At 41.4% G+C, this 22293-nt stretch overlaps 1 protein-coding gene across 1 annotated transcript; it reads left to right on the top strand.

Annotated features, from left to right (window-relative positions):
* Window positions 1–10190: 10190 nt before the first annotated feature.
* On the top strand, window positions 10191–21978 carry paxip1 (PAX interacting (with transcription-activation domain) protein 1). The gene is made up of 20 exons (XM_010894037.3): window positions 10191–10399; window positions 12138–12272; window positions 12388–12431; window positions 12862–12925; window positions 13517–13627; window positions 14432–15082; window positions 15238–16078; window positions 16240–16334; window positions 16446–16541; window positions 17246–17383; window positions 17580–17701; window positions 17846–18030; window positions 18126–18237; window positions 18389–18491; window positions 18676–18844; window positions 20763–20863; window positions 21026–21160; window positions 21258–21333; window positions 21502–21562; window positions 21676–21978. The coding sequence occupies exons 1-20, from the start codon at window positions 10319–10321 to the stop codon at window positions 21689–21691; spliced, it is 3336 nt and encodes a 1111-aa protein (XP_010892339.1). The 5' UTR covers window positions 10191–10318; the 3' UTR covers window positions 21692–21978.
* Window positions 21979–22293: the final 315 nt, after the last annotated feature.

The following is a 22293-nucleotide window of genomic DNA, read 5'->3' as shown; positions in this document are numbered from 1 at the left end:
GGCCCGCAGAGAGTTTCCAAAGCTTCAGAGGGATCTCTTTGTTGAAAGATATCAGTAAGGAGAAGGGCATTAGATACACCATAAAACACAGTAAAGACAGTCATCATCAAGTGGAGAACATATGGCATAACAGACACATCACCAAGAACTGGACGTCCCTCCAAAATTGATGAAAAGACGAGAAGAAAGCTGGTCAGGGAGGCTTCCAAGAGGCCTACAGCAAAATTAAACATTACATAACATTTCTGGCAAGTATTGGATGTGTGCTACATGTGACAACAATCTCCCGTATTCTTCATATGAATGGGCTATGGGGTGGGTTGGCAAGACGGAAGCCTTTCTTACAAAGAAAAACATCAAGTCCCCCGAAAGCACGTGGGAAAATGTGTTATGGTTTGATGAAACCAAGGTTAAACTTTTTGGCCATAATTCCAAAAGGTATGTTTGGTGCAAAATCAACACTGCACATCATCCAAAGAACACCATACCTACAGTGAAGCATGGTGGTGGCAGCATCATGCTTTGGGGCTGTTTTTCTTCAGGCTGGAACCAGGGCCTTATTCAGGGTGGAGGGAATTATGAACAGTTCCAAATAACAGGCAATTTTGGCAAAAACCTTCAGTCATCTGTTAGAAAGCTGAAGATGAAGAGGAAGTTCAACTTTCAGCACGACAATGACCCAAAGCACACATTCAAATCCACAAAAGCATGGCTTCACCAAAAGAAGATAAACGTTTTGGAATGGCCCAGCCAGAAACCAGACCTGAATCCAATTGAACATCTGTGGGGTGATCAGAAGAGGGCTGTGCACAGGAGATGTCTTCGCAATCTGACAGATTTGGAGCACTTTTGCAAAGAAGAGTGGGAAAATATTGCCACATCAAGATGTGCCAAATGTGTTCAGTTTGTCTTTCAATTGAATTGTTCACATTATAGGTCACATTAAAGGTGGAAAAAGTTCTGACATGATTTATCTTTGTCTAATTCTTTTACATCACATGAACCTGGCATTTTAACAGGAGTGTGTAGACAAACAAGTAGTATACATACATTTCCCACCACCAATGTACTTACAATCGTATGGAGACAAGTAGTCTTTCATTTCTTTTCCTCTTCTGTCTATTTTTAAGTTCAACAGTTTTAATAGATCAAATGGATATGGTTACCTGAAACTAAATCATTATGGAAATAACTACACTGCCCAACAAAATTTAGGGAACACTTAAATCACACTTTGGGCATCAATTAAATAAATATATTATATATTAAAGATCAAAACAGTACTAGTTAGTGTACATTGTGTAATTCGTTGAGAACAAAATGATGCAAAAACAGTAAATGGAAACCAAAATCACCAACTGATTGAGGGCTGGTTTCAAACTCAGAAAATCAAAGTAAACCATTAAAATCACAGGCTGTTCCAGATTGCGTGAAAATCATCATGGCAAGTCATAATGTGACTCAGTAGTGTGTATGGTCCCCACGTGCCTGTATGCACTGTACCTGTAGGTATACTCTCAATGAGACGGCAGATGGTGTCCTCTGGGATCTCCTCCCAGACCTGGATCAGGGCATCAGTGAGCTCCTGGAAAGTCTGTGGCACTACTTGTTGATGTCAGATGCACAGATACATAACATCCCAGAGGTTCTCAATTGGATTCAGGTCTGGGGAACATATGCCTTCATCATTCAGGAACTGCCTACACACTCTGGCCACATGAGGCCGGGCATGGTCCTGCACCAGGAGGAACCCAGGGCCCACTGCACCAGTGTAAGGTCTGATGGTGGGTCTGAGGATTTCATCCCGGTACCTAACAGCAGTCAGAGTACCGTTGGCTAGCATGTGAAGGGCGAGCACGTGGAGGCCTCTGAGGATATGCCTCCCCAGACCTTTACTGACCCATCACCAAACCGGTCATGCTAGATGATGTTGCAGGCAGCATAATGTTCACTGTGGTGTCTCCAGGCTCTTTCACATCTGTCACATGTGCTCAGTGTGAACCTGCTCTCATCTGTGAAGAGAACGGGGCACCAGTGGCAGACCTGCCAATTCTGGTTTTCTCTGGCGAATGCCAATCCAGCTGCATGGTGCTGGGCTTTAAGCACAGGTCCCACTAGAGGATGTTGGGCCATCATGCCACCTTAATGGAGTCTGTTTCTAACAGTTTGATCAGAAACATGCACACCAGTAGCCTGCTGGAGTTCATTTTGTAGGGCACTGGCTGTGCTCCTCCTGTACCGCCTCGCACAATTTAACCCCTAATCATATTAAAGGGGAAGAAAGGTGTGACATGCTTTGTCATTATTTCAGCCCTTACATCAGCAAAAGCTGCATTTTCATCAACTGTGTGCAGACTTTTGACATCTACTTGTGAACAAATAGATGTATTATGTTTATGCTTATCCATTAATTTGTGTAAAATTGCACAAACCTAAAAACACTTTATAGCAGTTGTGGGTATAGTGCAGTATAGTACAAAATAGTACAAAGATAACACATCAAATGCTGAAACAGAGAAATTGGGGTTTCATTGTAGAAAAATACATGCCCATTTTGAATTTGCAAGTCATTTCAATAAATTTGGGACAGGAAATGTTTACCACTGTGTTGCATAGACCTCTTTTTTCTAGCAATACTCTGTAAGCATTTGGGAACTGAGGAAACCAATTGCTGTAGTTTTGAAAATGATATGTTCTCCCATTCTTGCTTGATACCAGATATCAGCTGCTCAACACTTCAGGGTCTTCTTTGTCGTATTTTTCGTTTCATAATGGGCCAAATGTTTTCAATGGTTGACAGGTCTGGACTGCATGCAGGCCAGTTAAGCACCTAGACTCTTTTATTACGGAGCCATGCTGTTGTAATACGTGCAAAATGTGATTTGGCATTGTCTTGCTGAAATAAGCAAGACTTCCCTGAAAAAGACCTTATCTGGATGGCAGCATATGTTCCTCTAAAACCTGTATATTGCTCAGCAATAAAGGTGCCTTCACAGATGTACAAGTAACCCATGCTGTGTGCAATAATGCACCCCCATACCATCACAGATGCTGGCTTTTGAACTATGTAGATTGGAAGCTGGATGGTTCCTCTCCTCTTGAGTCCGGAGGACGCTGCGTCCATGATTCCCAAAAATAATTAAACATTTTCATTCGTAAGACCACAAGACAGTTTTTCACTTCACCACAGCCCATCTTAAATGAGCTTGGGCTCATGCAGCTGGCATTTCAGTTTTTTTATGTATGGTTTCTTCTTTGCATGGTAGAGTTTTAAGTGGCTTTTGTGAATGAAGCGAGAAACTGTGTTCCTGAGCCTTTGCAGCAGCTTAGGAATTTCACGACAGCCACGCCCTTCGCTCTGGCTGTGATGCCCCGAAAATCATAGTATGCCCTACAGCCACCGTCGCCTTTGTGCCCCTGCTACTGTCAAAATCTCACAGTCAGCAGTTTGAGCATAAGTTTGTAGTTCGCAATTGAGGTAAACTACAAGAACTGACTATATGCAGGTAAGCAAGCTAGCTATCGATAGACAGCTGACTCATTTGGTGCTTACCTGAATCAAACCTCTCTGTTTTGGAAGGTGCATTCATGAGCAACTGAGAGGTGAAAGTCCCTCCGAGTGGGAGAATAGACCTGAACGGTTTTTGGAGAGCTCCGAGAAGTAACTGAGGTTTGACATCTATGGAGCCAAATTTAGCTCAAATTAATTGACTGTAAGAAAAGAAAAATGTAACTGAAATATTCCATGCATGGAAAAAGTGTATGTTAAAATCTTTACATGGATTTTCGCATCCGAGCTCAAAATGTCTTTGTTCGCTTCTTACGATTACAATTTCTTCCCACCTTCGTTTGAATCATGTTTTGTCAAAACTAAGTATTGAGCCTCTATTGGCGTGGAGGCGGGGCTATATCTGGGCATTGAATTCTCGCACCCGATTAGCCATGAATTACACCATTATAAGGAGACAATCATAGCCTTTCCATGAACTGCTTTCCCAATGCAATCTGTAGAGATCAGTTTAGGAATTGTTTAAGAATTCGGACGTAAAAATCGATTTTAATATACACTTTTTCCACGCTTGAATCTATTTTTTTCATACAATTGAATTTAGTTTTTCATACATGAAATATTTCCGATCTTTACTTCTTAAAGACTCATCCTCACTGGGATACTTTTTTTATTATGTTACTGATTTGTCCACTTTTCCACAGTCATTGTCACAGTCACAGTCAAAAATTCCCTTCAACCTCCTGACAACCTCCCTGATGACTCCTCCCTCGAACTGTTAAAACATTTCTAAAACTTCTTCAATGCCATAATACAAAACATCCATCAACAATTACCACCTCGCAATACCCCTGTTCACAACCTGTCCTGGATGAATACATCAAGAGGCCCTGCCTACTCCACCTGCCTCTCTGACCTCACCCTGCCTACTGAAATCTCTATTACTGAACTGATCCAAATCCAAACCATCCACCTGTCAACTTGACCCTCTCCCCACCAACCTTGTCAAAGCAGGCCTTCCCTCCATATTCTCCCTACTCACTGGTGTAATTAACTCTCCTCTCACCACAGGAGTTGTACCTATCTGTTTGAAGATTGCTGCTGTGACCACCTTCCTAAAAAAAAAAAAAGAATGCTTCCCCAAATATCATGGACAACTACAGTCCCATCTCCAATCCTTCCTTCCTCTATAAAACACTGGAGAGGGTGGAGGCCGTCCAACTGCAAAACCACCTCAACTTCAATGACCTCCATAAACCATTCCAGTCTGTCTTCCGTTCCAAATAAAGCACTGAAACAGCCCTGGTCAAAATAACCAATGACCAGCCGACTCAGGCCTGCTGTCTATCCTCGTCATCCTAGACCTTAGTGCAGCCTTTCATACAATCTCCCATCCAATCCTCATGGAATGTCTGGCTGGATCCAAGACATCCGAAGCTGGATGAGCTTGAACCTCCTCAAACTGAACAGCAGCAAGATCGAGGTCATGCACATCGGCACCAAATCTACCCTCATCAAACAGCACAACCCCAGCATTGCAATAAGTGGTGTACCGGTCCCCCTGTCAACAACAGTTAAAAGCCTTGGTGTCCCCCCTGTCAACAACAGTCAAAAGCCTTGGTGTCCCCCCTGTCAACAACAGTCAAAAGCCTTGGTGTCCCCCTGTCAACAACAGTCAAAAGCCTTGGTGTCCCCCCTGTCAACAACAGTCAAAAGCCTTGGTGTCCCCCTGTCAACAACAGTCAAAAGCCTTGGTGTCCCCCTGTCAACAACAGTCAAAAGCCTTGGTGTCACCCTGGACAATTCCCTCTCATTCAAATCGCACATCCAAACCACCACCCAGACAGCATACTTTCGCCAGGGGGAAATGTATGCCATGTCTGTAGATGCATTTAATATTAATCTTTAATGAATTACAGTTATCACAGCTGTTTACTGAACCACCCTGGTATCTCAATCCTCGTGCTCCAGCGTTTGGATAAACTCGTCAGTCCTTTTGTGAGATAATACCCTACATCGATGTCTAAACAGCAGCACAAGAACTTGCATTAGCCATCATCAGCAGATTGTTACATTTACACAGAGGCTATAGCACCAGAACCTGCATTACAGAAAAAAGATTGGTTCAACATGGCAGAATAGAAGTAGTAATAAAACATTGAATCAAAGAGAGAAATATACAAATACATCATAATAATAAAACATCAAAGAACAAAATAGAATAAAAACCAATAAAAACAGTGTGGTTAAGTTCAAGCACTCAGTCATACGTGCGTGAAAAGTGTTTTTAACCTGGATTTAAAAATGCAGCTTCGCCATGTTTAGTTTGGACTCTGGGCTCTACTAGCTGACCTGAGTTCATGGATCTAAGAGCCCTGCTCGGTTTATACTCTTCACACATATCAGAAATGTATTTGGGGCCTAAACCATTCAGTGATTTATAGATTAAAAGCAACACTTTAAAATCTATTCTGTAACTGACTGGAAGCCAGAGCAAAGATTTAAGAACCAGAGTGATGTGCTCTGTTCTCTTGGTCCTGGTTAACATTCTAGCAGCAGCATTCTGAATGAGCTGCAGCTGTTTTAGTCTTTTTGTCCATGTAGGAGGCCATTACAGAAGTCAACCCTACTAAAGATAAAAGCATGGATGAGCTTCTCTTGGTCTTTTTCGGACATCAAGTTCTTGATTCTGGCTATATTTTTAAGATGGTAGAATGCTGTTTTGGTGACCGCTTTGGTGTCCCTGGTTGCCAAACACAATAATTGTAGACAATGTAGACAATTGTAGACAATGTTGGTTCATCCAGGTATTTATGTGCTCTATACTGAAGCACAGTGAGTCTATTGAGTTGTTGTCATACGGTTTGAGAGCCATATATATTTGAGTATCATTTGCATAGCTATGATAATTAATGCTGTTAAAGCCCCCCACAACCTGGCTCCCTCCTACCTCTTGGACCTTCTCCCGATCTATGCCCCCTCTCGCTCCCTACTCTTGGTCACACCCTAATTCCGTCTCTCCTCAATGGGTGCCCGGGCATTTAGCTGCTCGGCACCCATGCTCTGGAACTCATTCCCCCCACACATATGCCATGCAGACACAATCAACAAAAAACTTCTCAAAACCCACCTATTTCCGTTTGCATATAACCTTTAGCTCTTAAGTCTTTCTCAGTCTCTACACAATCATTATTTAATCCTTTTCCCATCTTTTTTTATACCTTTTGACACAGGATTCATATCCTCTTCCCATCCTTCCTCCCTTATCTCACCTTTTCCTTTGGTTCTTTGATATCTGTTATAAATGTTTTAATGCACTAAACTTTTGTCTGTTTGTACTGAACTTCATTGTTCGTAGGCCCATTTCTTATGTAAGATGTCCTTGAGTGTCTTGAAAGGCGTCCCCCAAATAAAAACAAATTTGTTGCCAATTAACCTAATTAGTTGTGAGATGTTCTTTTGTTGCCCCTGTTCCAACTTTTTTGAAACGTGTTGCTGGCATCAAATTCAAAGTGGGCCTATATTTTACAAGAAACAGTTAAATGTCTCAGTTTGAACATTTGATATGTTGTCTTTGTACCATTTTCTATTGAATATAGGGTTTAAATAATTAGCATTTCTTTGCATTCAGTTTTCCTTTACATTTTACACAGCGTCCCAAAAGTTTTTGGAAATGGTGTTGTAATTTTAGTATTTATAGAATTAAGAGATTTATAGAAAGTACAATTACAAATACAACTGAAAACGGAAATCAAGTAATCAGGATAAAATAAACCAAAATGGAAATTGACGAGTGTTTTATGTACATTGTACATTAGTGCAGTGCAATTTGATATGCTATTTAGCAACATTAGCACTAAGCTATTTTTAAATGTAGCTCACTTACAATATGGCATTTTTCAAAAATTGGATCATTCAATTGCGTACAAAGCATATATATATATAGGCATATTTTCATGCAATTCCTATGTTTTGCCTTTCCTTTCTGGACCCACAATCTTTATCAATTTAAAACGTGGTGCACATGTAAATCTTTTCTACCCAATAAAACCCCTATAATGAAAATCTGACTTTCTCATTCTGAATGGACACCCTGTGGTTGTTCCCACCAGGATATGATCAACACCTATGTATTTTTTTCAATCTCATAACCATATTATTTCAGATTTAATTTGAGATGTTTAAGAGTAGCCTGGAGATTTTCTTACCCTAAGAATTTATTTTCCCATAACTAAATCCTCCCCTGGCCATATTTTGCCCAACTCTGATAAAGGCTTACTGTCAGAAGCCTTTTTTTTTTTTTTTTTTTAAGTAATTCTCTGTAGCCCAAACGAATACTAAAGCAAACATTTCACCAACCTTTTAAAATCAGAAAATATCTGCTAGCATGCCGGTTCAATAAAGACAATGCATTAACATAAATAATATTAAGGCAAATGAATACATAAAAAAAGTATGTATGGGAAATGAAAATGTCTTTATGCCAAGTATCACATGATGCGCACATCACTAATTTCATTCACCACTACAATCTGTATCATCCAGTTCAAAAATGATATCAGTCACGACGTATGTAAACACATGATCGCTCACTTCACTTGTAGGTAGGCTGTCTGTCTACCATTCCAAACCACGTTTTATTAAAGACAGATAATAAATAAAAATGATGTTTAATAAAAACCAATTACTTTTGCATGTGAAAAAAACATAACTCAATTAAGAACGTGTAGTAATGGGTTAAGTTTTGAGCAGGGTCGCCTCGGCAAGATGGTAGCCCGGTTTAAAAAGGGATGTAACTTTCACCCGGTGCAAAACCGGGTCGCAGGGCCAAATTAATTAAAAAGCCTCCAGTAACCATCCTTATTTTTTCTGTTAGCACGATGCATTTCTTGATTGCTTTTAAAAAAATTATCCCTTGATAACTATCCCCCCAAACACCCCTGGCTGTTATAATTAATTAAACTGAGTTTACTCTACCTAGTTGTATTCATTATTATTTCAGATCAGCGTCTTGTGAGCAACATTAAAGAAACCCTTCCGGGTCACGAAAATCTGGAATCTTTCAAAATAAAAGAAACCAACGAATTACTTAAAAACGGAGATAAATTTAGTTTATTAATTGTTTGAGAAAATGTACCTCTCAAAACATTGACAACAATTCAAATATGATCATATTTAATTTCGATAAAAAGTTGGTATTAAAACACGTTCCAAGGGTACAATTCAGACAATGCCAATGACAGAATATGGAATACATATTGCCTCATAGCTCATAAACAATTGAATATTCCACAGAGAAAGCAGAATAGGAAATGTCCAGGGGAATGTGTAGAGTAAGACAAACCTGTCTAATTATGGGGAATGGTGTGCTACATCTAGCAACACAATATTTCCACACCCTCTTTTTTCACAATGTAACTCAATGGATATGAAATACATATTGACTCATACAGAAAAAACTATTCTATACGCCACAGTGAATGTATTGTAGGAAATGTTTAGTAGACTATGCAGAGTGTTTATATGCAAAAAAATCAAGGGGCACTGTATATTTGCAATTGTTGCTGGTGTTTTACTCCGCCCATACCATTGGCCACAATGTAACTCAATGGATATGAAATATATATTGCCCTATAAAAAAAAAATCTATACGCCGCAGTGAATGTATTGTAGGAAATTTTCAGGAGAGTGGATAGAGTAATTATATGCAAAGAAATCAAGGGGCACCCAGTAGTATGCATTGAGTTGCATTGTGGCCAATGGGGTGGGCGGAGTAAAACACCAGCAACAATTGCAAATACACAGTGCCCCTTGATGTTATTGCACATAAACACTCTGTATAGTCTCCTGAACATTTCCTACAATACATTCACTGCGGCGTATAGAATATATTTTTTTATATAGGGCAATATATATTTGATATTCATTGAGTTACATTGTGGCCAATGGGATGGGCGGAGTAAAACACCAGCTACAATTGCAAATACACAGTGCCCCTTGATTTTTTTTTTGCATATAATTACTCTATCCACTCTCCTGAACATTTCCTACAATACATTCACTGCGGCATATAGAACAGATTTTTTTTATAGGGCAATATATATTTCATATCCATTGAGTTACATTGTGGCCAATGGGATCTAGGATGGGTGGAGTAAAACACCAGCAACAATTGCAAATACACAGTGTCTCTTGATTTTTTTGAATATAATTATTCTATCCACTCAGCTGAACATTTCATACAATACATATTTACAATATACATTAAGCAAAGTGTAAAAATCGAGACATTTAATTTTATTAAAATAGCGTTTTACCGCGGACTTGTATTTTGAAGGCAAAATCAGAAATCCCGAAGTCTTATTGTTGGTACGGAATCTCTAATGTAGCCAGCATGACGCTAATTTATTTGAGCACTTCAGCATGGCTCCTATCCTTTACGTCATAATCTAGCCCCTCCCATAGACTTTCCATGTTACATTTTGTTGGGGGTAGCATTTTAATTAGATACATTTTTGTAGTTTTTTTTTCTATTAATGGTAATTGATTTAGTAAGATATAAATGAAATGTTAATACAATAAAATGCATACGTTATATCACGGACGCAATAAATAGAATGCACAAACTAAATAATAAGGTAATTCTATTCCACCCCCTTCATCGTCTGGTCCAGGGCGCGCTCAGAGAGATTTGGCGCTAGACTGTGTACGTTTCCTTGATTAACATTTGCAGTGGTATAACTTTTTCATGTATTTCGAGTTGTTAGTGATCTTGTTTTACATATCTCGATTTGCATTTTATGGATAACAATGTCTGACGAAGAATTGAAGGTCCCAGAAGAGCTCTTCAAAGATGTTAAATTCTACGTGGTCGGGGACATTGATCAAAAGGTGAAGCACTGTTAGCTAACGTTAGCCAACCAATGTTTACCGATATAGCTAACCGGTGTACATTTTTCAATTTCACTACCAGTTCATTAATATCCAATAACGTTATTTTAAGTTAATTTCAACTAATACATACATTGCATTTCACAAATAACGACAGATTAAAAAAATAACGTTTTGCAGTTATCATTGATCAAGAGGAGGTTAACCAACGTTCGCTAGCGCGTTAGCTACCTTACTACTACTACCACCACCACCAGCTAGTTTGCAGCTGCTGCTAGGCAGCTAAATGACCGTTACGTTAGCAGTCTTGCTAACCAGCTATTCACTTTCTTCGTCCAATTTATAATGCAGTTAACTAAACATTCGCAAATGTTTCCAATATATATGAATGGTTACTATAGAACGAGACTGATTAACAATATTCAGGTGATCACAGCCCGTCGCTTGCAGAATTGTGCGCCTGTCATTGCGCAGGTGCAAGGACATGTCTGCTACATTGTAGACCTGCAAGTTATAACTTCCTGCCAAATAATGGTTTTTATTTGCTCTCCTTTGTGCTGTATAACAGATTTATAATATACGATATATTCACAGTCAAATACGATTTGAAGTATTACAACAATTTCCGTAAACGATTTGGCCAAATCCCGCCTTGCATATATTGGTTACTAGTTAGCAAAGCTGCAAGCAACAGTGGGCACATTTGAGATTTAAGCCGACAGTGAACGTATGTCGAGAAGTGAAGTCGGTAAGGTGCTGGGTAACAGTAAGGTGCCGGACACCGAGCCAAATAGCCCATACATCTGAAGCCTCAGGTCAAAGATGGATTAGTATGAAGATAGGCAGAAAGTACTTTTCCAATAACACTCACATGCTCAAGGCCCAGTGATGGTTCTGTAAATAAAACAGCCATAGATATCAACAACCTTGTTTGTTATTGTGTTTTCAGACACTGAATAGATGCATACATCTGTGGTCAAACATTAAATATGTAATCATCAGTGGGTGAAAGAAAAGTCTCTCTTTTGTTTTGACTTCTGAGTCACCTGTCTGTGAAATCAGAATTTCTTACGCTGGAGATGGGGGATAACACACTATCGCTTTTCATAAAACTTTTATAACAAACACCTGCTAACTAGAAACCTTATTGACACCCCTAACCAATTGTGCCACTGGAACTCTGCGGTCTCAAACACCAGCATATACTTAAGGATGCAATAAGTAATTATATTTACAATGGCCGTATTACTAACGACAGGCTTCCTCTTTCAGACAATTTATTTGTCTTTGGTTACTATTTCATCCAAATGGCTGTCACTATCAAGCTGACTCAACTTTGCACATAACAAACAACAGGTGCTGAACAGAAATGGCAGCGACTTGAAATAAATGAATTACCTTTATTCACGTTATGTTCGTAGAGTTCATCCAGTTGATGTGTAGTACCGACCAAACCAGACACTTTATCCCCTTAATTCACTTTAACGCAACAAACATAGAAAGGTTGTGACCAAAATGATTCAATTTCTTCGCAAATGTGAACCCTTTCAGCCGTGCCGAATATCTTCTACTGGTCATTGAAAATGTATTTTCAACGCAACCAAATTACTCATGAATAACTTCTTGATGCCTTCTCCCTTCCATAATTACTCATGGATTTCATTACCTATGTATAACTGGTACAGTAAACTACAAGGTGTTTTGATTGGCTGCACTGATAAGGTTTCACGTGTCCTAGATTGTCCAGCTGCTGAAAGCAGGGAAAGGCAAGGAGGTATCTTACAATGCCTTAGCTACACACATTATAGCAGAAGATGGGGATAACCCGGAGGTTGGGGAGTCACGAGAAGTCTTTGACCTTCCAGTTGTCAAGGTAAGGGTGGGAATTTTAGATCCCTTCAAGTAGTCCGTTCATAAAAACATTCCTTAGCCTTGGCAGCTTCAAGGGAAGCAGACGTTCAACCATTTAACCCGTCCTTGTTTTTCAGCCGTCTTGGGTGACTTTGTCCGTCAGATGTGGGGACCTGCTACCGTATCCTTTGATGGAAATGATTTGAAGTGGCTGGTTAATGAGGTAGACCTATGGAGTATTAGGTCAGAGTAGTAGAAACTTGTAGAATTCATGCCCTGAAGAATTTGTCCCCAGTACTGCCTGAATTCTTCAGGGCATGGGTACTACAAGGAGGTGATCTTTCACAGGGTGGTTGGTCCATGCTCATTTTCATGCTGGTAATGGTTCTTGGTGCTGACTATCATACCAAGCTCAGTTGCTCTGACATTCAATCAGACAGTAACCTCCTGCTTTACATGGGGGACTATGGTCACATGACTCACTGTATGTGCCTAATAAATCGGCCACTTAGTGTATTGTTATGTTATGTTTGAGTTATGTTTAAATGTTAACATGCAAGCTAGACAAAATATTCCTTCAGCTGAATGACTTCCCTGACAATAGATTACAGAGTTACAGGATTCTCGCCAGAGTCGGGACAGGTATTCTTCGGTGTCACTGCATGTTTGCCTAAGGTGTGTGCTTTCACATAATACCTGTCTGATTGGTATGGCTATGAATTAGGGTACCAGTGAGTATTTCAATCAATCAAATGTCTTTTTTTCTTTCTTTTTTTTTTTACTGTCACAAACTGCTTATACAGATACCCAGACTAAAACCCCAAAGAGCAAACAGTTTGGGGCTGTTGCAGACAGGACAGTTAACCTTTGCCCCATCCCCCTAGCCAGACATGGGCTCCCTTCCTCTCTCAAAACTATGACCAGCCCAATCCATCCCCTACTATTCAGAAGTAGGGGCAAGCGACCACAAAGCTTCGCAACACGATTAGTGCAGCAATGGCACAAATTAGTGCGTGTCCATGTGACATTTTTTATGCAGATGTTTGCTTCTTTTTATGGTCTCATTTTGCCCATCTATACTATTATTCATGTGACTACAGATTTAAATCTTCAATAATGTACATTGAGCAATTTTGTAAATGTTAACCCTGACCCTGGCACATTGGCCACTTTGATTATAGTATAACCCATTTTGTATTTCATGTATTCATTGGCTCAATCATTATATAGAATGTTTACATCTTTCTTATGTTTTTTGTCCTTAAGCTACCAGAGGATCTTAGCACTCTTTGGGCCTTGATCACTTTTTATGGAGGTGACTGTCAGCTTAACCTGAACAAGAAATGTACTCACCTGATTGTTCCTGAGCCAAAAGGGGTAACTATATACAATAATATTCTTATATACAATAATGAAGTTTGGAAATTCTTAATGCGTAAATGTGTATTTAAAATGTAAAATAATTCCAAAACTCTAACCAATTAAAAGGCAAGTATGGCTGCAAAGATGGTTTAAAGTTATGCGTTTCCTTTAGAATATGAGTGGAGAAATTGGTGAATTTTGTTTTAAGAATATCTGCATGTAGCTATTTTTATTGATTTATTGATATGCCTTGCTTGTGTTGGACATTCTATTAGCCTTGGTTTGGCACTGATCTGTGTAATGGTTATTGCAGGAAAGGGATTGGTGATTTTATGTCTTTATGCTCAGGGAACCGGTAGGGAGAGGCTGCCTATACAAGGCTGCCTTGTGTCTGGTCTTTGGTTGACCACTGAGAAATGCCTGAATACAACCCCCCTTTGTTACTTCCTGTTGTTCTGTCATGTTCTAATTTCTTGTTAAAAGATGTGTAAATTAAGGGAATCTGTCAGGACTGAATCAAATATTTAGGATGAAAGGATGTTTTTTGTCACAATTCACAATTTTGAATGTTGTTATCCTCTTTCCAGGGGACATTGGGGCTGTAACTCAACAATAGTGTGTAGATCTTGTAGTTTGGATTCCATTCCTTAAAGGATTTGTTGTTCTCAACGTGTATTCACCCAAAACACATTTGAGCGGCTCCCCAGTAATATTAGACTTTACTTGGTGGTTATTTGTGATGGTGCATCTTGTTGGTTGGATAATTTGTTTCACACCTAAATTGTGTTTGTAGGTTCATGGTGTAAAATTGTGTTATAGGAAAAGTATGAAGTTGCCTTGAAGCACAGCAGCATTAAAATTGTCACACCTGAGTGGGTCACACACTCCGCGTTGGATAAGGGCAGGAAGGACGAGGCTTTGTACCACCCCCGGCTGACATACCAAGAGGAGGAAGAGGAAGATGAGGAGGAAGAAGAAGAGGAGGAGAGCGAGTATGAGTCACGCTCGGAGGGCAGCTACAGCCCTCCAGGTCGCAGGCGTCCAGGTCCCCGGAGATCCAGCCCCTCATCAAGAGAGGACTCGCCTGCAAGTGGCCGAGGAGGTACCTCGCCCAAAGCCGAGCGATGCAGCGAGCTAATGTTCGACGACTCGGACGACTCTTCCACGGAGAAGGAGGAACGGAACCTGAACTGGACCCCTGCAGAGATGACCGGGCCGCCCCCAGGTCCCAAACGCAGACTACCAGCTGGGAAGGACTCTGGCCTGATCAATCTTTGTGCCAGCGTGCCCCCTGTGCCAGGCAGTGCAGGGCCACCCGATTCCCGGGCTGTCTTAGGACCCAGTGGTGCCCAGCTGGGGGCAGATAGGCCAGAGGGCATTGCGGGCTGGAGCCCAGCGCCCAGGACGTTACGGAACATCACCAACAACTCTGACATCCAGCAGACCAGCAGGCCCTCAAACGTTGCCCATGTAAGAAGGCAGTCCTTTTGCTTGCACACATGCCTTCTTTATAGCGTGACTTCAGTCCTAGTTCTGTTGTGAAACCCTCATTATGTCCAAAATCCCCGGTCCGTTTCTAACCGCCTCGCTGAAATGTCAACATTTTGTTTGGTTTCCCACCTCAGATCCTACAGAGTCTCTCTGCCTCGACCAAGACATTGGAGCCACAGCAGCAGATGAACCAGAGCCAGCCCAACGCCCAGCCCAACCCGCTGCTGTTCAACCAGGCGAAGCCCCAAGGTCCGCAGCTGACAGCTGAAGCACAGCAGCAGTTGCTCCAGCAGCAGCAGTCCCATCAGGTCCCCCAGCAGCCACCTCAGCAGGTCCCACAACAGCAGCACCCCATGCTGCAGCATCTTCCACCGCAGCAACTCATGCAGTTGCACCACCAGCAACAGCAGCAGCAGGTTCCTCAAGGGTTCCCTCCTCAGATGCCACCGCAGCAGGCCCATGCGTTCATTCAGCAGCCGCAACACCAACAACAGATCCACCAACAACAGGTCTTCACCCAGCAGCAGCAGCAGCAACCGCAGCAACCGCAACAACCGCCGCACGCTTTCTCCCAGCAACAGCTGCGACCGCAGCAGCTCCTTCGGCCTCCCATGCAGCAGCAGCAGCTCCAGCAGCAGCATGCTTTACAACAGCAGCTCCAGCAGTTCCAGCAGCACAGGCTCCAACTGCAGCTGCAGCAGCAGCAGCAGCAGCAACAAAACCAGCAGCAGCAGCAGCAACTCCACCAGCAGCACCTACAACAGCAGCAGCAGCAGCATTTCTTGCAACAACAAATGCAGCAGCAGCACATGCAGCAGCTCCAGCAGCAGCAGCAACATCTCCAGAGCCAGCAGCAGCAGCCGATACAGCAGCCGCATCCAAGCCAGCAGTCTGTGCAGCAGCAGGGGGCTCTGCAGCCTCAGCCCCAGCCCACTCAAGTGCACCCGCTGTTCGGCCACGAGCCAGGCCAAGAGAGTAAGTTCACTGAAATAGGATATTGATTTCAGCTTTTCATTCAACAATGACAAAGATACAGTGCAAAAAAAAGAAACTTTAATCGGCGGTGGTCATGACGATGGTTTAGCGGTTCGCGGTTGTTTGACTGACCAATCCTCTTTTTTTACGTGCTGCTGTAGTTCCAGAAGATGGCTTCTTGTTGGGCTGTGTGTTTGCCATCGCTGACTATCCGGAGCAAATGGCCGACAAGCAGCTCCTGGCTACGTGGAAGAGGGTGAGAAACAAATTCCCTTTTTTCATGCAGAGTAGACAGCCTTATTACTGCCTGTTGTTGTGACGATTGTTGCGAACTGTGGATTGCTGAGTTGTATTTGGTGGATTGCAGATTATCCAGGCCTATGGCGGAACAGTGGACTCCTCTCTCAACAACCGTTGCACTCACCTGCTTTGTGAAACACAAGTCAGCAGTATGTATGTCCAGGTAAGCATCACTAAAGCTGGCTCATAGACGTTTCACTTTTTTAATTTTTTTTTATCCCCATTCTAACCCTTCCTCGACTTCGTCTTATCCAATTTGTATCTGCGGCCTTGTCTCACAGTAACAACTCTCAAAGGGTTTGGGAGAGTTGAAGATCACAGCAGGCCTTCCTCCTACACACCTGTGCCAAGCCATTCTGCTTCTTTCCAGACAGCTTCTCCTACCAGAAAGTCACATGGAGTGTGCTTACTCAAAGACCTAATTTAGCTTTGTAGGCGCCCCATCTACCAAGCCCTGCGTTGTCCCTGCCACTCATCAGACAGTGGTGCTGTTTAAAACTAAATTTAATTTTTCAGTATTCACATTTACCGTTCTGTAGTCTGGAAGTGTCATGTATTTGTCAATTTGTGTCATTAAAACTACTTGCTTTCAAACATGACATTTCTAACTGAGGTTTGATATTGATTCTACTTATAGATTTTGCAAGTACAAACAACATTACACAGCCAGCCCAAAATGTCTGATATTTTCCTTCTCCTAATGCAAAACCGTACAGCATATCTTTATATTTGTACATCTTGGTTTTCATTTCACTAATAATGATTTAGCTGCCAATGTTTTAAACAGTTGTTGCAAAACTAAATGTTAAATATGAAACATGTTGTCGGTCAGAATACATCTTAAAGGTACTCTCTCTCTCGCCTCAGGCTCTACGGGAGGGTAGGCGGTGTGTCACTGCCCACTGGCTGAACACAATCTTGAAGAAAAAAAAGATGGTTCCTCCCCACAGAACTTTACACCTCCCTTTCGCCTTCCCTCTTGGAGCCAAGCCCTGCTCTCAACACGTACGCATCACTTCCTCTTTGACCCAACCCATTGATAACATTGAACATGTGCTGGGAACCCTGTTGAATGTTTTGCTTTTCCATTGGGCTCTGACTAGACCTGTTTGGGGACCCAGGCCCATGTAATAGCGTTGAAAGAGAAGCTTTGCTTCTGAAGTAAGTCCAGTGATATTCTGTCCTATCGGTCTCTCCTCAGATAATCTCTGTGACTGGGTTCGTGGACTCAGACCGGGACGACCTGAAGCTGATGGCTTACCTGGCAGGAGCCAGATACACGGGCTACCTCTGTCGTAGCAACACTGTGCTCATCTGTAAAGAGTATGAGATTTGCTCTCACTTATTTAGAATCCCATGTAAATGTTGGGTGGATAATCAAGTCATTGGCATTTTCATGTTCAGAATAAGTGTAGGTCTGTTGGTCTGTGTGTTTCACTATACTGTTTGAATGCCCTCTCTCCTCAGGCCAAGCGGTCTGAAGTATGAAAAGGCCAAGGAGTGGAGGATCCCCTGTGTCAATGCCCAGTGGCTCTGTGACATCCTCCTGGGGAACTTTGAGGCACTCCGGCAGATCCAGCTCAGCAGATACTCCAACTTCAACCTGCCAGAACCGCTCAGCCCCAACCAGCATCTGGTTCAGAACCTACTAGGTACGGTCTTCGGGAGTCTTCGTGCAGGGGGATGTTGGGAGTTTACTTCAGATTGTTGGTTTCTTTTATTTTCTCCTTTCGGACTTTGATTTCAGGTGCTTGGCGCATTCCTGTGAAGGTCTCACCTGACGCGTTGGCTGCATTGCAGTTGCAGCAGAAGCAGAAACTGTCGGACTCCAACTCCCAGCCTCCGAATAAGAAGCCACGGTCTGTCTTTTCTTCACCACGGGTTTCATAGCCGTGTGTAGTAGTACAGTAGATGAACTAGCCAATCTGCTAAGTAATGTAAGAAAAATTGTGTTTTTAATTACCGTTTCTCTACCCACAACCCAAATATTTACCCAAATCTCATTTGTAGACTTGAAGAAATCCAAGGCCCAACCAAAAAGCTTCCACCAGAGTCTACGCCATACGTTTTCTTTACTGGCTTTGAGCCAGCACAGGTCCAGCAATTTTTGAAGGTAATGGCCTCTTACTGTGCACAGCTGGGCAGGAGTCTGCCAGAAACGGTCATTGTTGTATGTGATTGCCAGCTACTATCAATAACCCGTAGTTAGCGAAACACATGAAAGAATCCCATCGGATCCCCAGCGGTCACCGACCGTCCCGTAATCACACCTCTGATGCCCTCTTCTGCCTTTTCAGAGGCTGCACAGCCTTGGGGGGGAGACGGCAGAGAGTGCTCAGAAGTGCACTCATCTGGTGGCCCACAAGGTTACGAGGACAGTTAAATTCCTCACGGCCATGTCCATCGTCAAGCACATCGTAACCCCCGAGTGGTTAGAAGAGAGCTGGAAAAGCCACAAGTTCGTTGGTATGTGAAATTGGCGTTCATTCAGCTGGTTGATAATGTCTTTGGGAGCTAACTCTGTGCTGCGAGGTGCTGTTATGAGCGCATCCTGTTGGTTTGTAGTACCTGTTCTTAAAGGGATTGTGTTTGGTTTGTAAAGTGTTTTTATATGCTTTACCGCAGGAGTCCCCCCGACAGGTTGCTACTGGTAGTTTGCAGTCGTCTATCTCAAAGTATCAGACCCCTATTATTTTTTGGAAATGGCAGTTGAAGTAGTTTACAACACAAGTCCCGGATGTTTTTTTACATTTATTTTAATCTTTATCAATCTTGGTTGGTCACTATGCTGATGTTCTAATGTGCTTTAGGACAGCAGACTTTAGGATGTTTGTAAGCATAAAAAAGGGATTTAACAAAAAATATTATGTTATTTGCATCCTGATACATCACCATTGATAAATAATATTGATAAATAAGCATCACTGCTCACGCATGGCCTTGGCTATTTGCATTTTGAAACGCCCCTAATTACCCATATATGGTCAAAATCATCTCTTTGAAGCCTGAGGGGAAATATACAATTCTGTGCCAGAGAATACAATGGTGCAACCATAATAGCAAATAACTATTTTTCAGATTTTGAAATGGTATAGGTGCCTTGAAATCAACCTTTCATTGAGTGACGTGTTCAAAGAAAAAAACATCTACAAGGAGACGTGCATGCCGCAGTTATTGGCATCCTTACAAAATGTTATGAATTAAATTGTTTTGGTGTAAATTACAAATAAGATTTTACATTTTATAGTTAATCTGAGACTGGGAAAGTGGTTAACTGTGATGTCCTCTTTTATTGGGGTATAAATATTAGGTCACACACAGGCTGAACTCATTTAGTCATCCATCAACATGGAAAGGCCTCACAACACAAAGGGTTGCTTGATTCAATTCAGGCAATGGCTTTAAAAAGACTTAAATGCCTGAATATACCCATCTCCAATATTAGTTGTGATGCCAAACTGATTAAGGTTCTGCCTGTTGCCTAAAACCAGTGTGTGTATATTACTTGGATTAGCACTGGAATGGCATGTATTATCTTTCTTTGCCATTCATACAGGTTAGGACATTTACAAAAACAATATCTGCTGAGCAAATCAGTGCTGACTGCAAGAATGTCCCATTAATTGTATGTATTCTGGGTTTTATTTTTTAATGATATTTAAAAACGTAATTTATTACAGACAACACAATAACTTTTTGTAGACAAACCTACACAGGATCTACAAATATTTCCAGAGTTATTGTTTTAGCATATTTTGTTTTATGCTTCATGGTATTTATAGTCACACATGATTCTAAAATAAGTATTATTGTGGTGAAGAAAATAAATCATTTTAATTTAGTTCTGCGTTCTGAGGGGTGTGGTGAAATATAACATAAATTCTAGAACTGAAATAGCACAAAACTAATTTGCAACAGATGTTAACATGTAAACTGTACTGTTGAATGTTTTGGGGGTTTTTGCCAAATTTTTACACCTGGCAAGTGTTGTCTTAGAAAAAGAGAAGATAATTTCTATCAGCTGGGCAATAAAACATGGCAAGCTAAAATCCTAACCTAGAATCACTGTCCCCTTGAGGACAGCCCAAAAACGGAGCCGTTGCTATGGAAACACACATGCAGCAAAGTGCAGAGCAAAGGGTTTTCAGACACAGCTTGAAGGGAAGATATTTCTGACTTCTGCATGCTGACATGAGAGCCTTTTCAGGGTTATAGAACTGCTACAGGATCATGGCAGTACAGGGGGAAAAGTTTTACCAAAATAAATGCCAGGACATGACAGGAATTCACTATAAATCCAGTGTCAACCTTGAATTTGCCGCTCAATTCAGAGTATGGCTGTGTTCTTTACAGAATGTGTGTTCTTCTGTGTTTGTTCATTTAGATGAGCACCACTACATGCTGAGAGATGCAGAGGCTGAGGTGCTGTTTGGCTTTAGTCTGGAAGAGTCATTGAAGAGGGCCCACAATGCACCTCTTTTCAAAGTTAGTGGGAACCATGACCTTGTAAAATATATCCCCGATGTCCATCTGCATACTTAAAATATTGAATTGTTTGCTTGGCTGAGATGGGGTCAAGTTGTCTGACCGGGTTTGTTACATCCCCAACTGGCTCCGAAACGTATTTGCTTTCTTCTGTCTGCCTAGGGCAAGTATTTCTACATTACTCCTGGGATTTGTCCCAGCCTTACCACTATGAAAGCCATTGTAGAGAGCGCAGGAGGCAAGGTGCTCCCCAAGCTGCCGTCCTTCCGCAAAATAATGGAGCACAAGCAGAACAAGGTACTGCCATTTCCACACAACGTGGCGTTATATATTTCTGCAGGAAGAATGTGACAACGGCAATTTCATTACTGAACTGGTGGAATGTTATTTTCAGAACCTTCCAGAGATCGTCCTGATATCCTGTGAGAATGATCTTCATCTATGTAGAGAGTACTTCTTGAAGAACATTGGTAAGAGGAACCTGTAAATGTACACGTAGAAGGGCCTTGAGTGCTGCTGGTTATCACATTGTCCTGATTTACATTTGAGTCGCTTCTGGAGCACCTTGCAAGAGTGTTTGGTGTTATTCTGACTCTTGGCTGATGCCCCACCTGGCTTCCTGTGTTTCTCTCTTTCAGATGTTCACAATGCTGAATTCATATTGACTGGTGTGTTGACACAGAAGTTGGATTATGAATCATATCCTTTTAAATAAGTCCCAGCTTTAAAGGTTGTCAGGTGATTGTAGTGATATTTATTGATATCCAGTTTGTGATTTTGTCTAAGCTCAGCACTTTCCTTAATGATCTTACATATAAGTTCACATGATGCTGATGGCCAGAAGGAGAACACACAATGAGGTTTTAACAAAGTGCATTTCTCCATTTACTGAGGTCCTATATTGGAGGAATCAATGAAGTCTAAACATGTTGCAATGTACAGTCACACTACTATTGATATTTTGCAAGATTTTGTACTCTGTGAATAGATAATCTGTCGTTTTGTAGCTTTTTATAACAACCATGAAAAATGCATACATAAATTGATGTTATTTTTGTGGACTGAATGTTTAAATTATGGATTTTTTTATTTTATTGTTCAAAGGTTCCAACTATTTTGGAATAAAATCTGACTTTTGTTGTCAAAATGAATCTGATAGTCTTTTATTTCTCACAAATACACAACCCTACATAGTTATTTGGACTTTGATTTTAGATTAGTACCTAATCTTAACTTTTATTCCTTATTTTTCTAATAATCAAATCAATTCGGAGACTTGTCTTGGGTACTGTGTAAAAACCTGCAACTGCTACCAGTCTGGTCTTTGGTACTGTGTAAAAACCAACTACTACCAGACTGGTCTTGGGTACAGTACAAAAACCTGCAACTACTACCAGACTGGTCGTGGTCCAGATTGCACTGACGAACAG

Source organism: Esox lucius, chromosome 3 (assembly GCF_011004845.1).
Source record: "Esox lucius isolate fEsoLuc1 chromosome 3, fEsoLuc1.pri, whole genome shotgun sequence".
NCBI lineage: Eukaryota > Metazoa > Chordata > Actinopteri > Esociformes > Esocidae > Esox > Esox lucius.
This window is presented reverse-complemented; position numbering and strand designations above follow the sequence as displayed.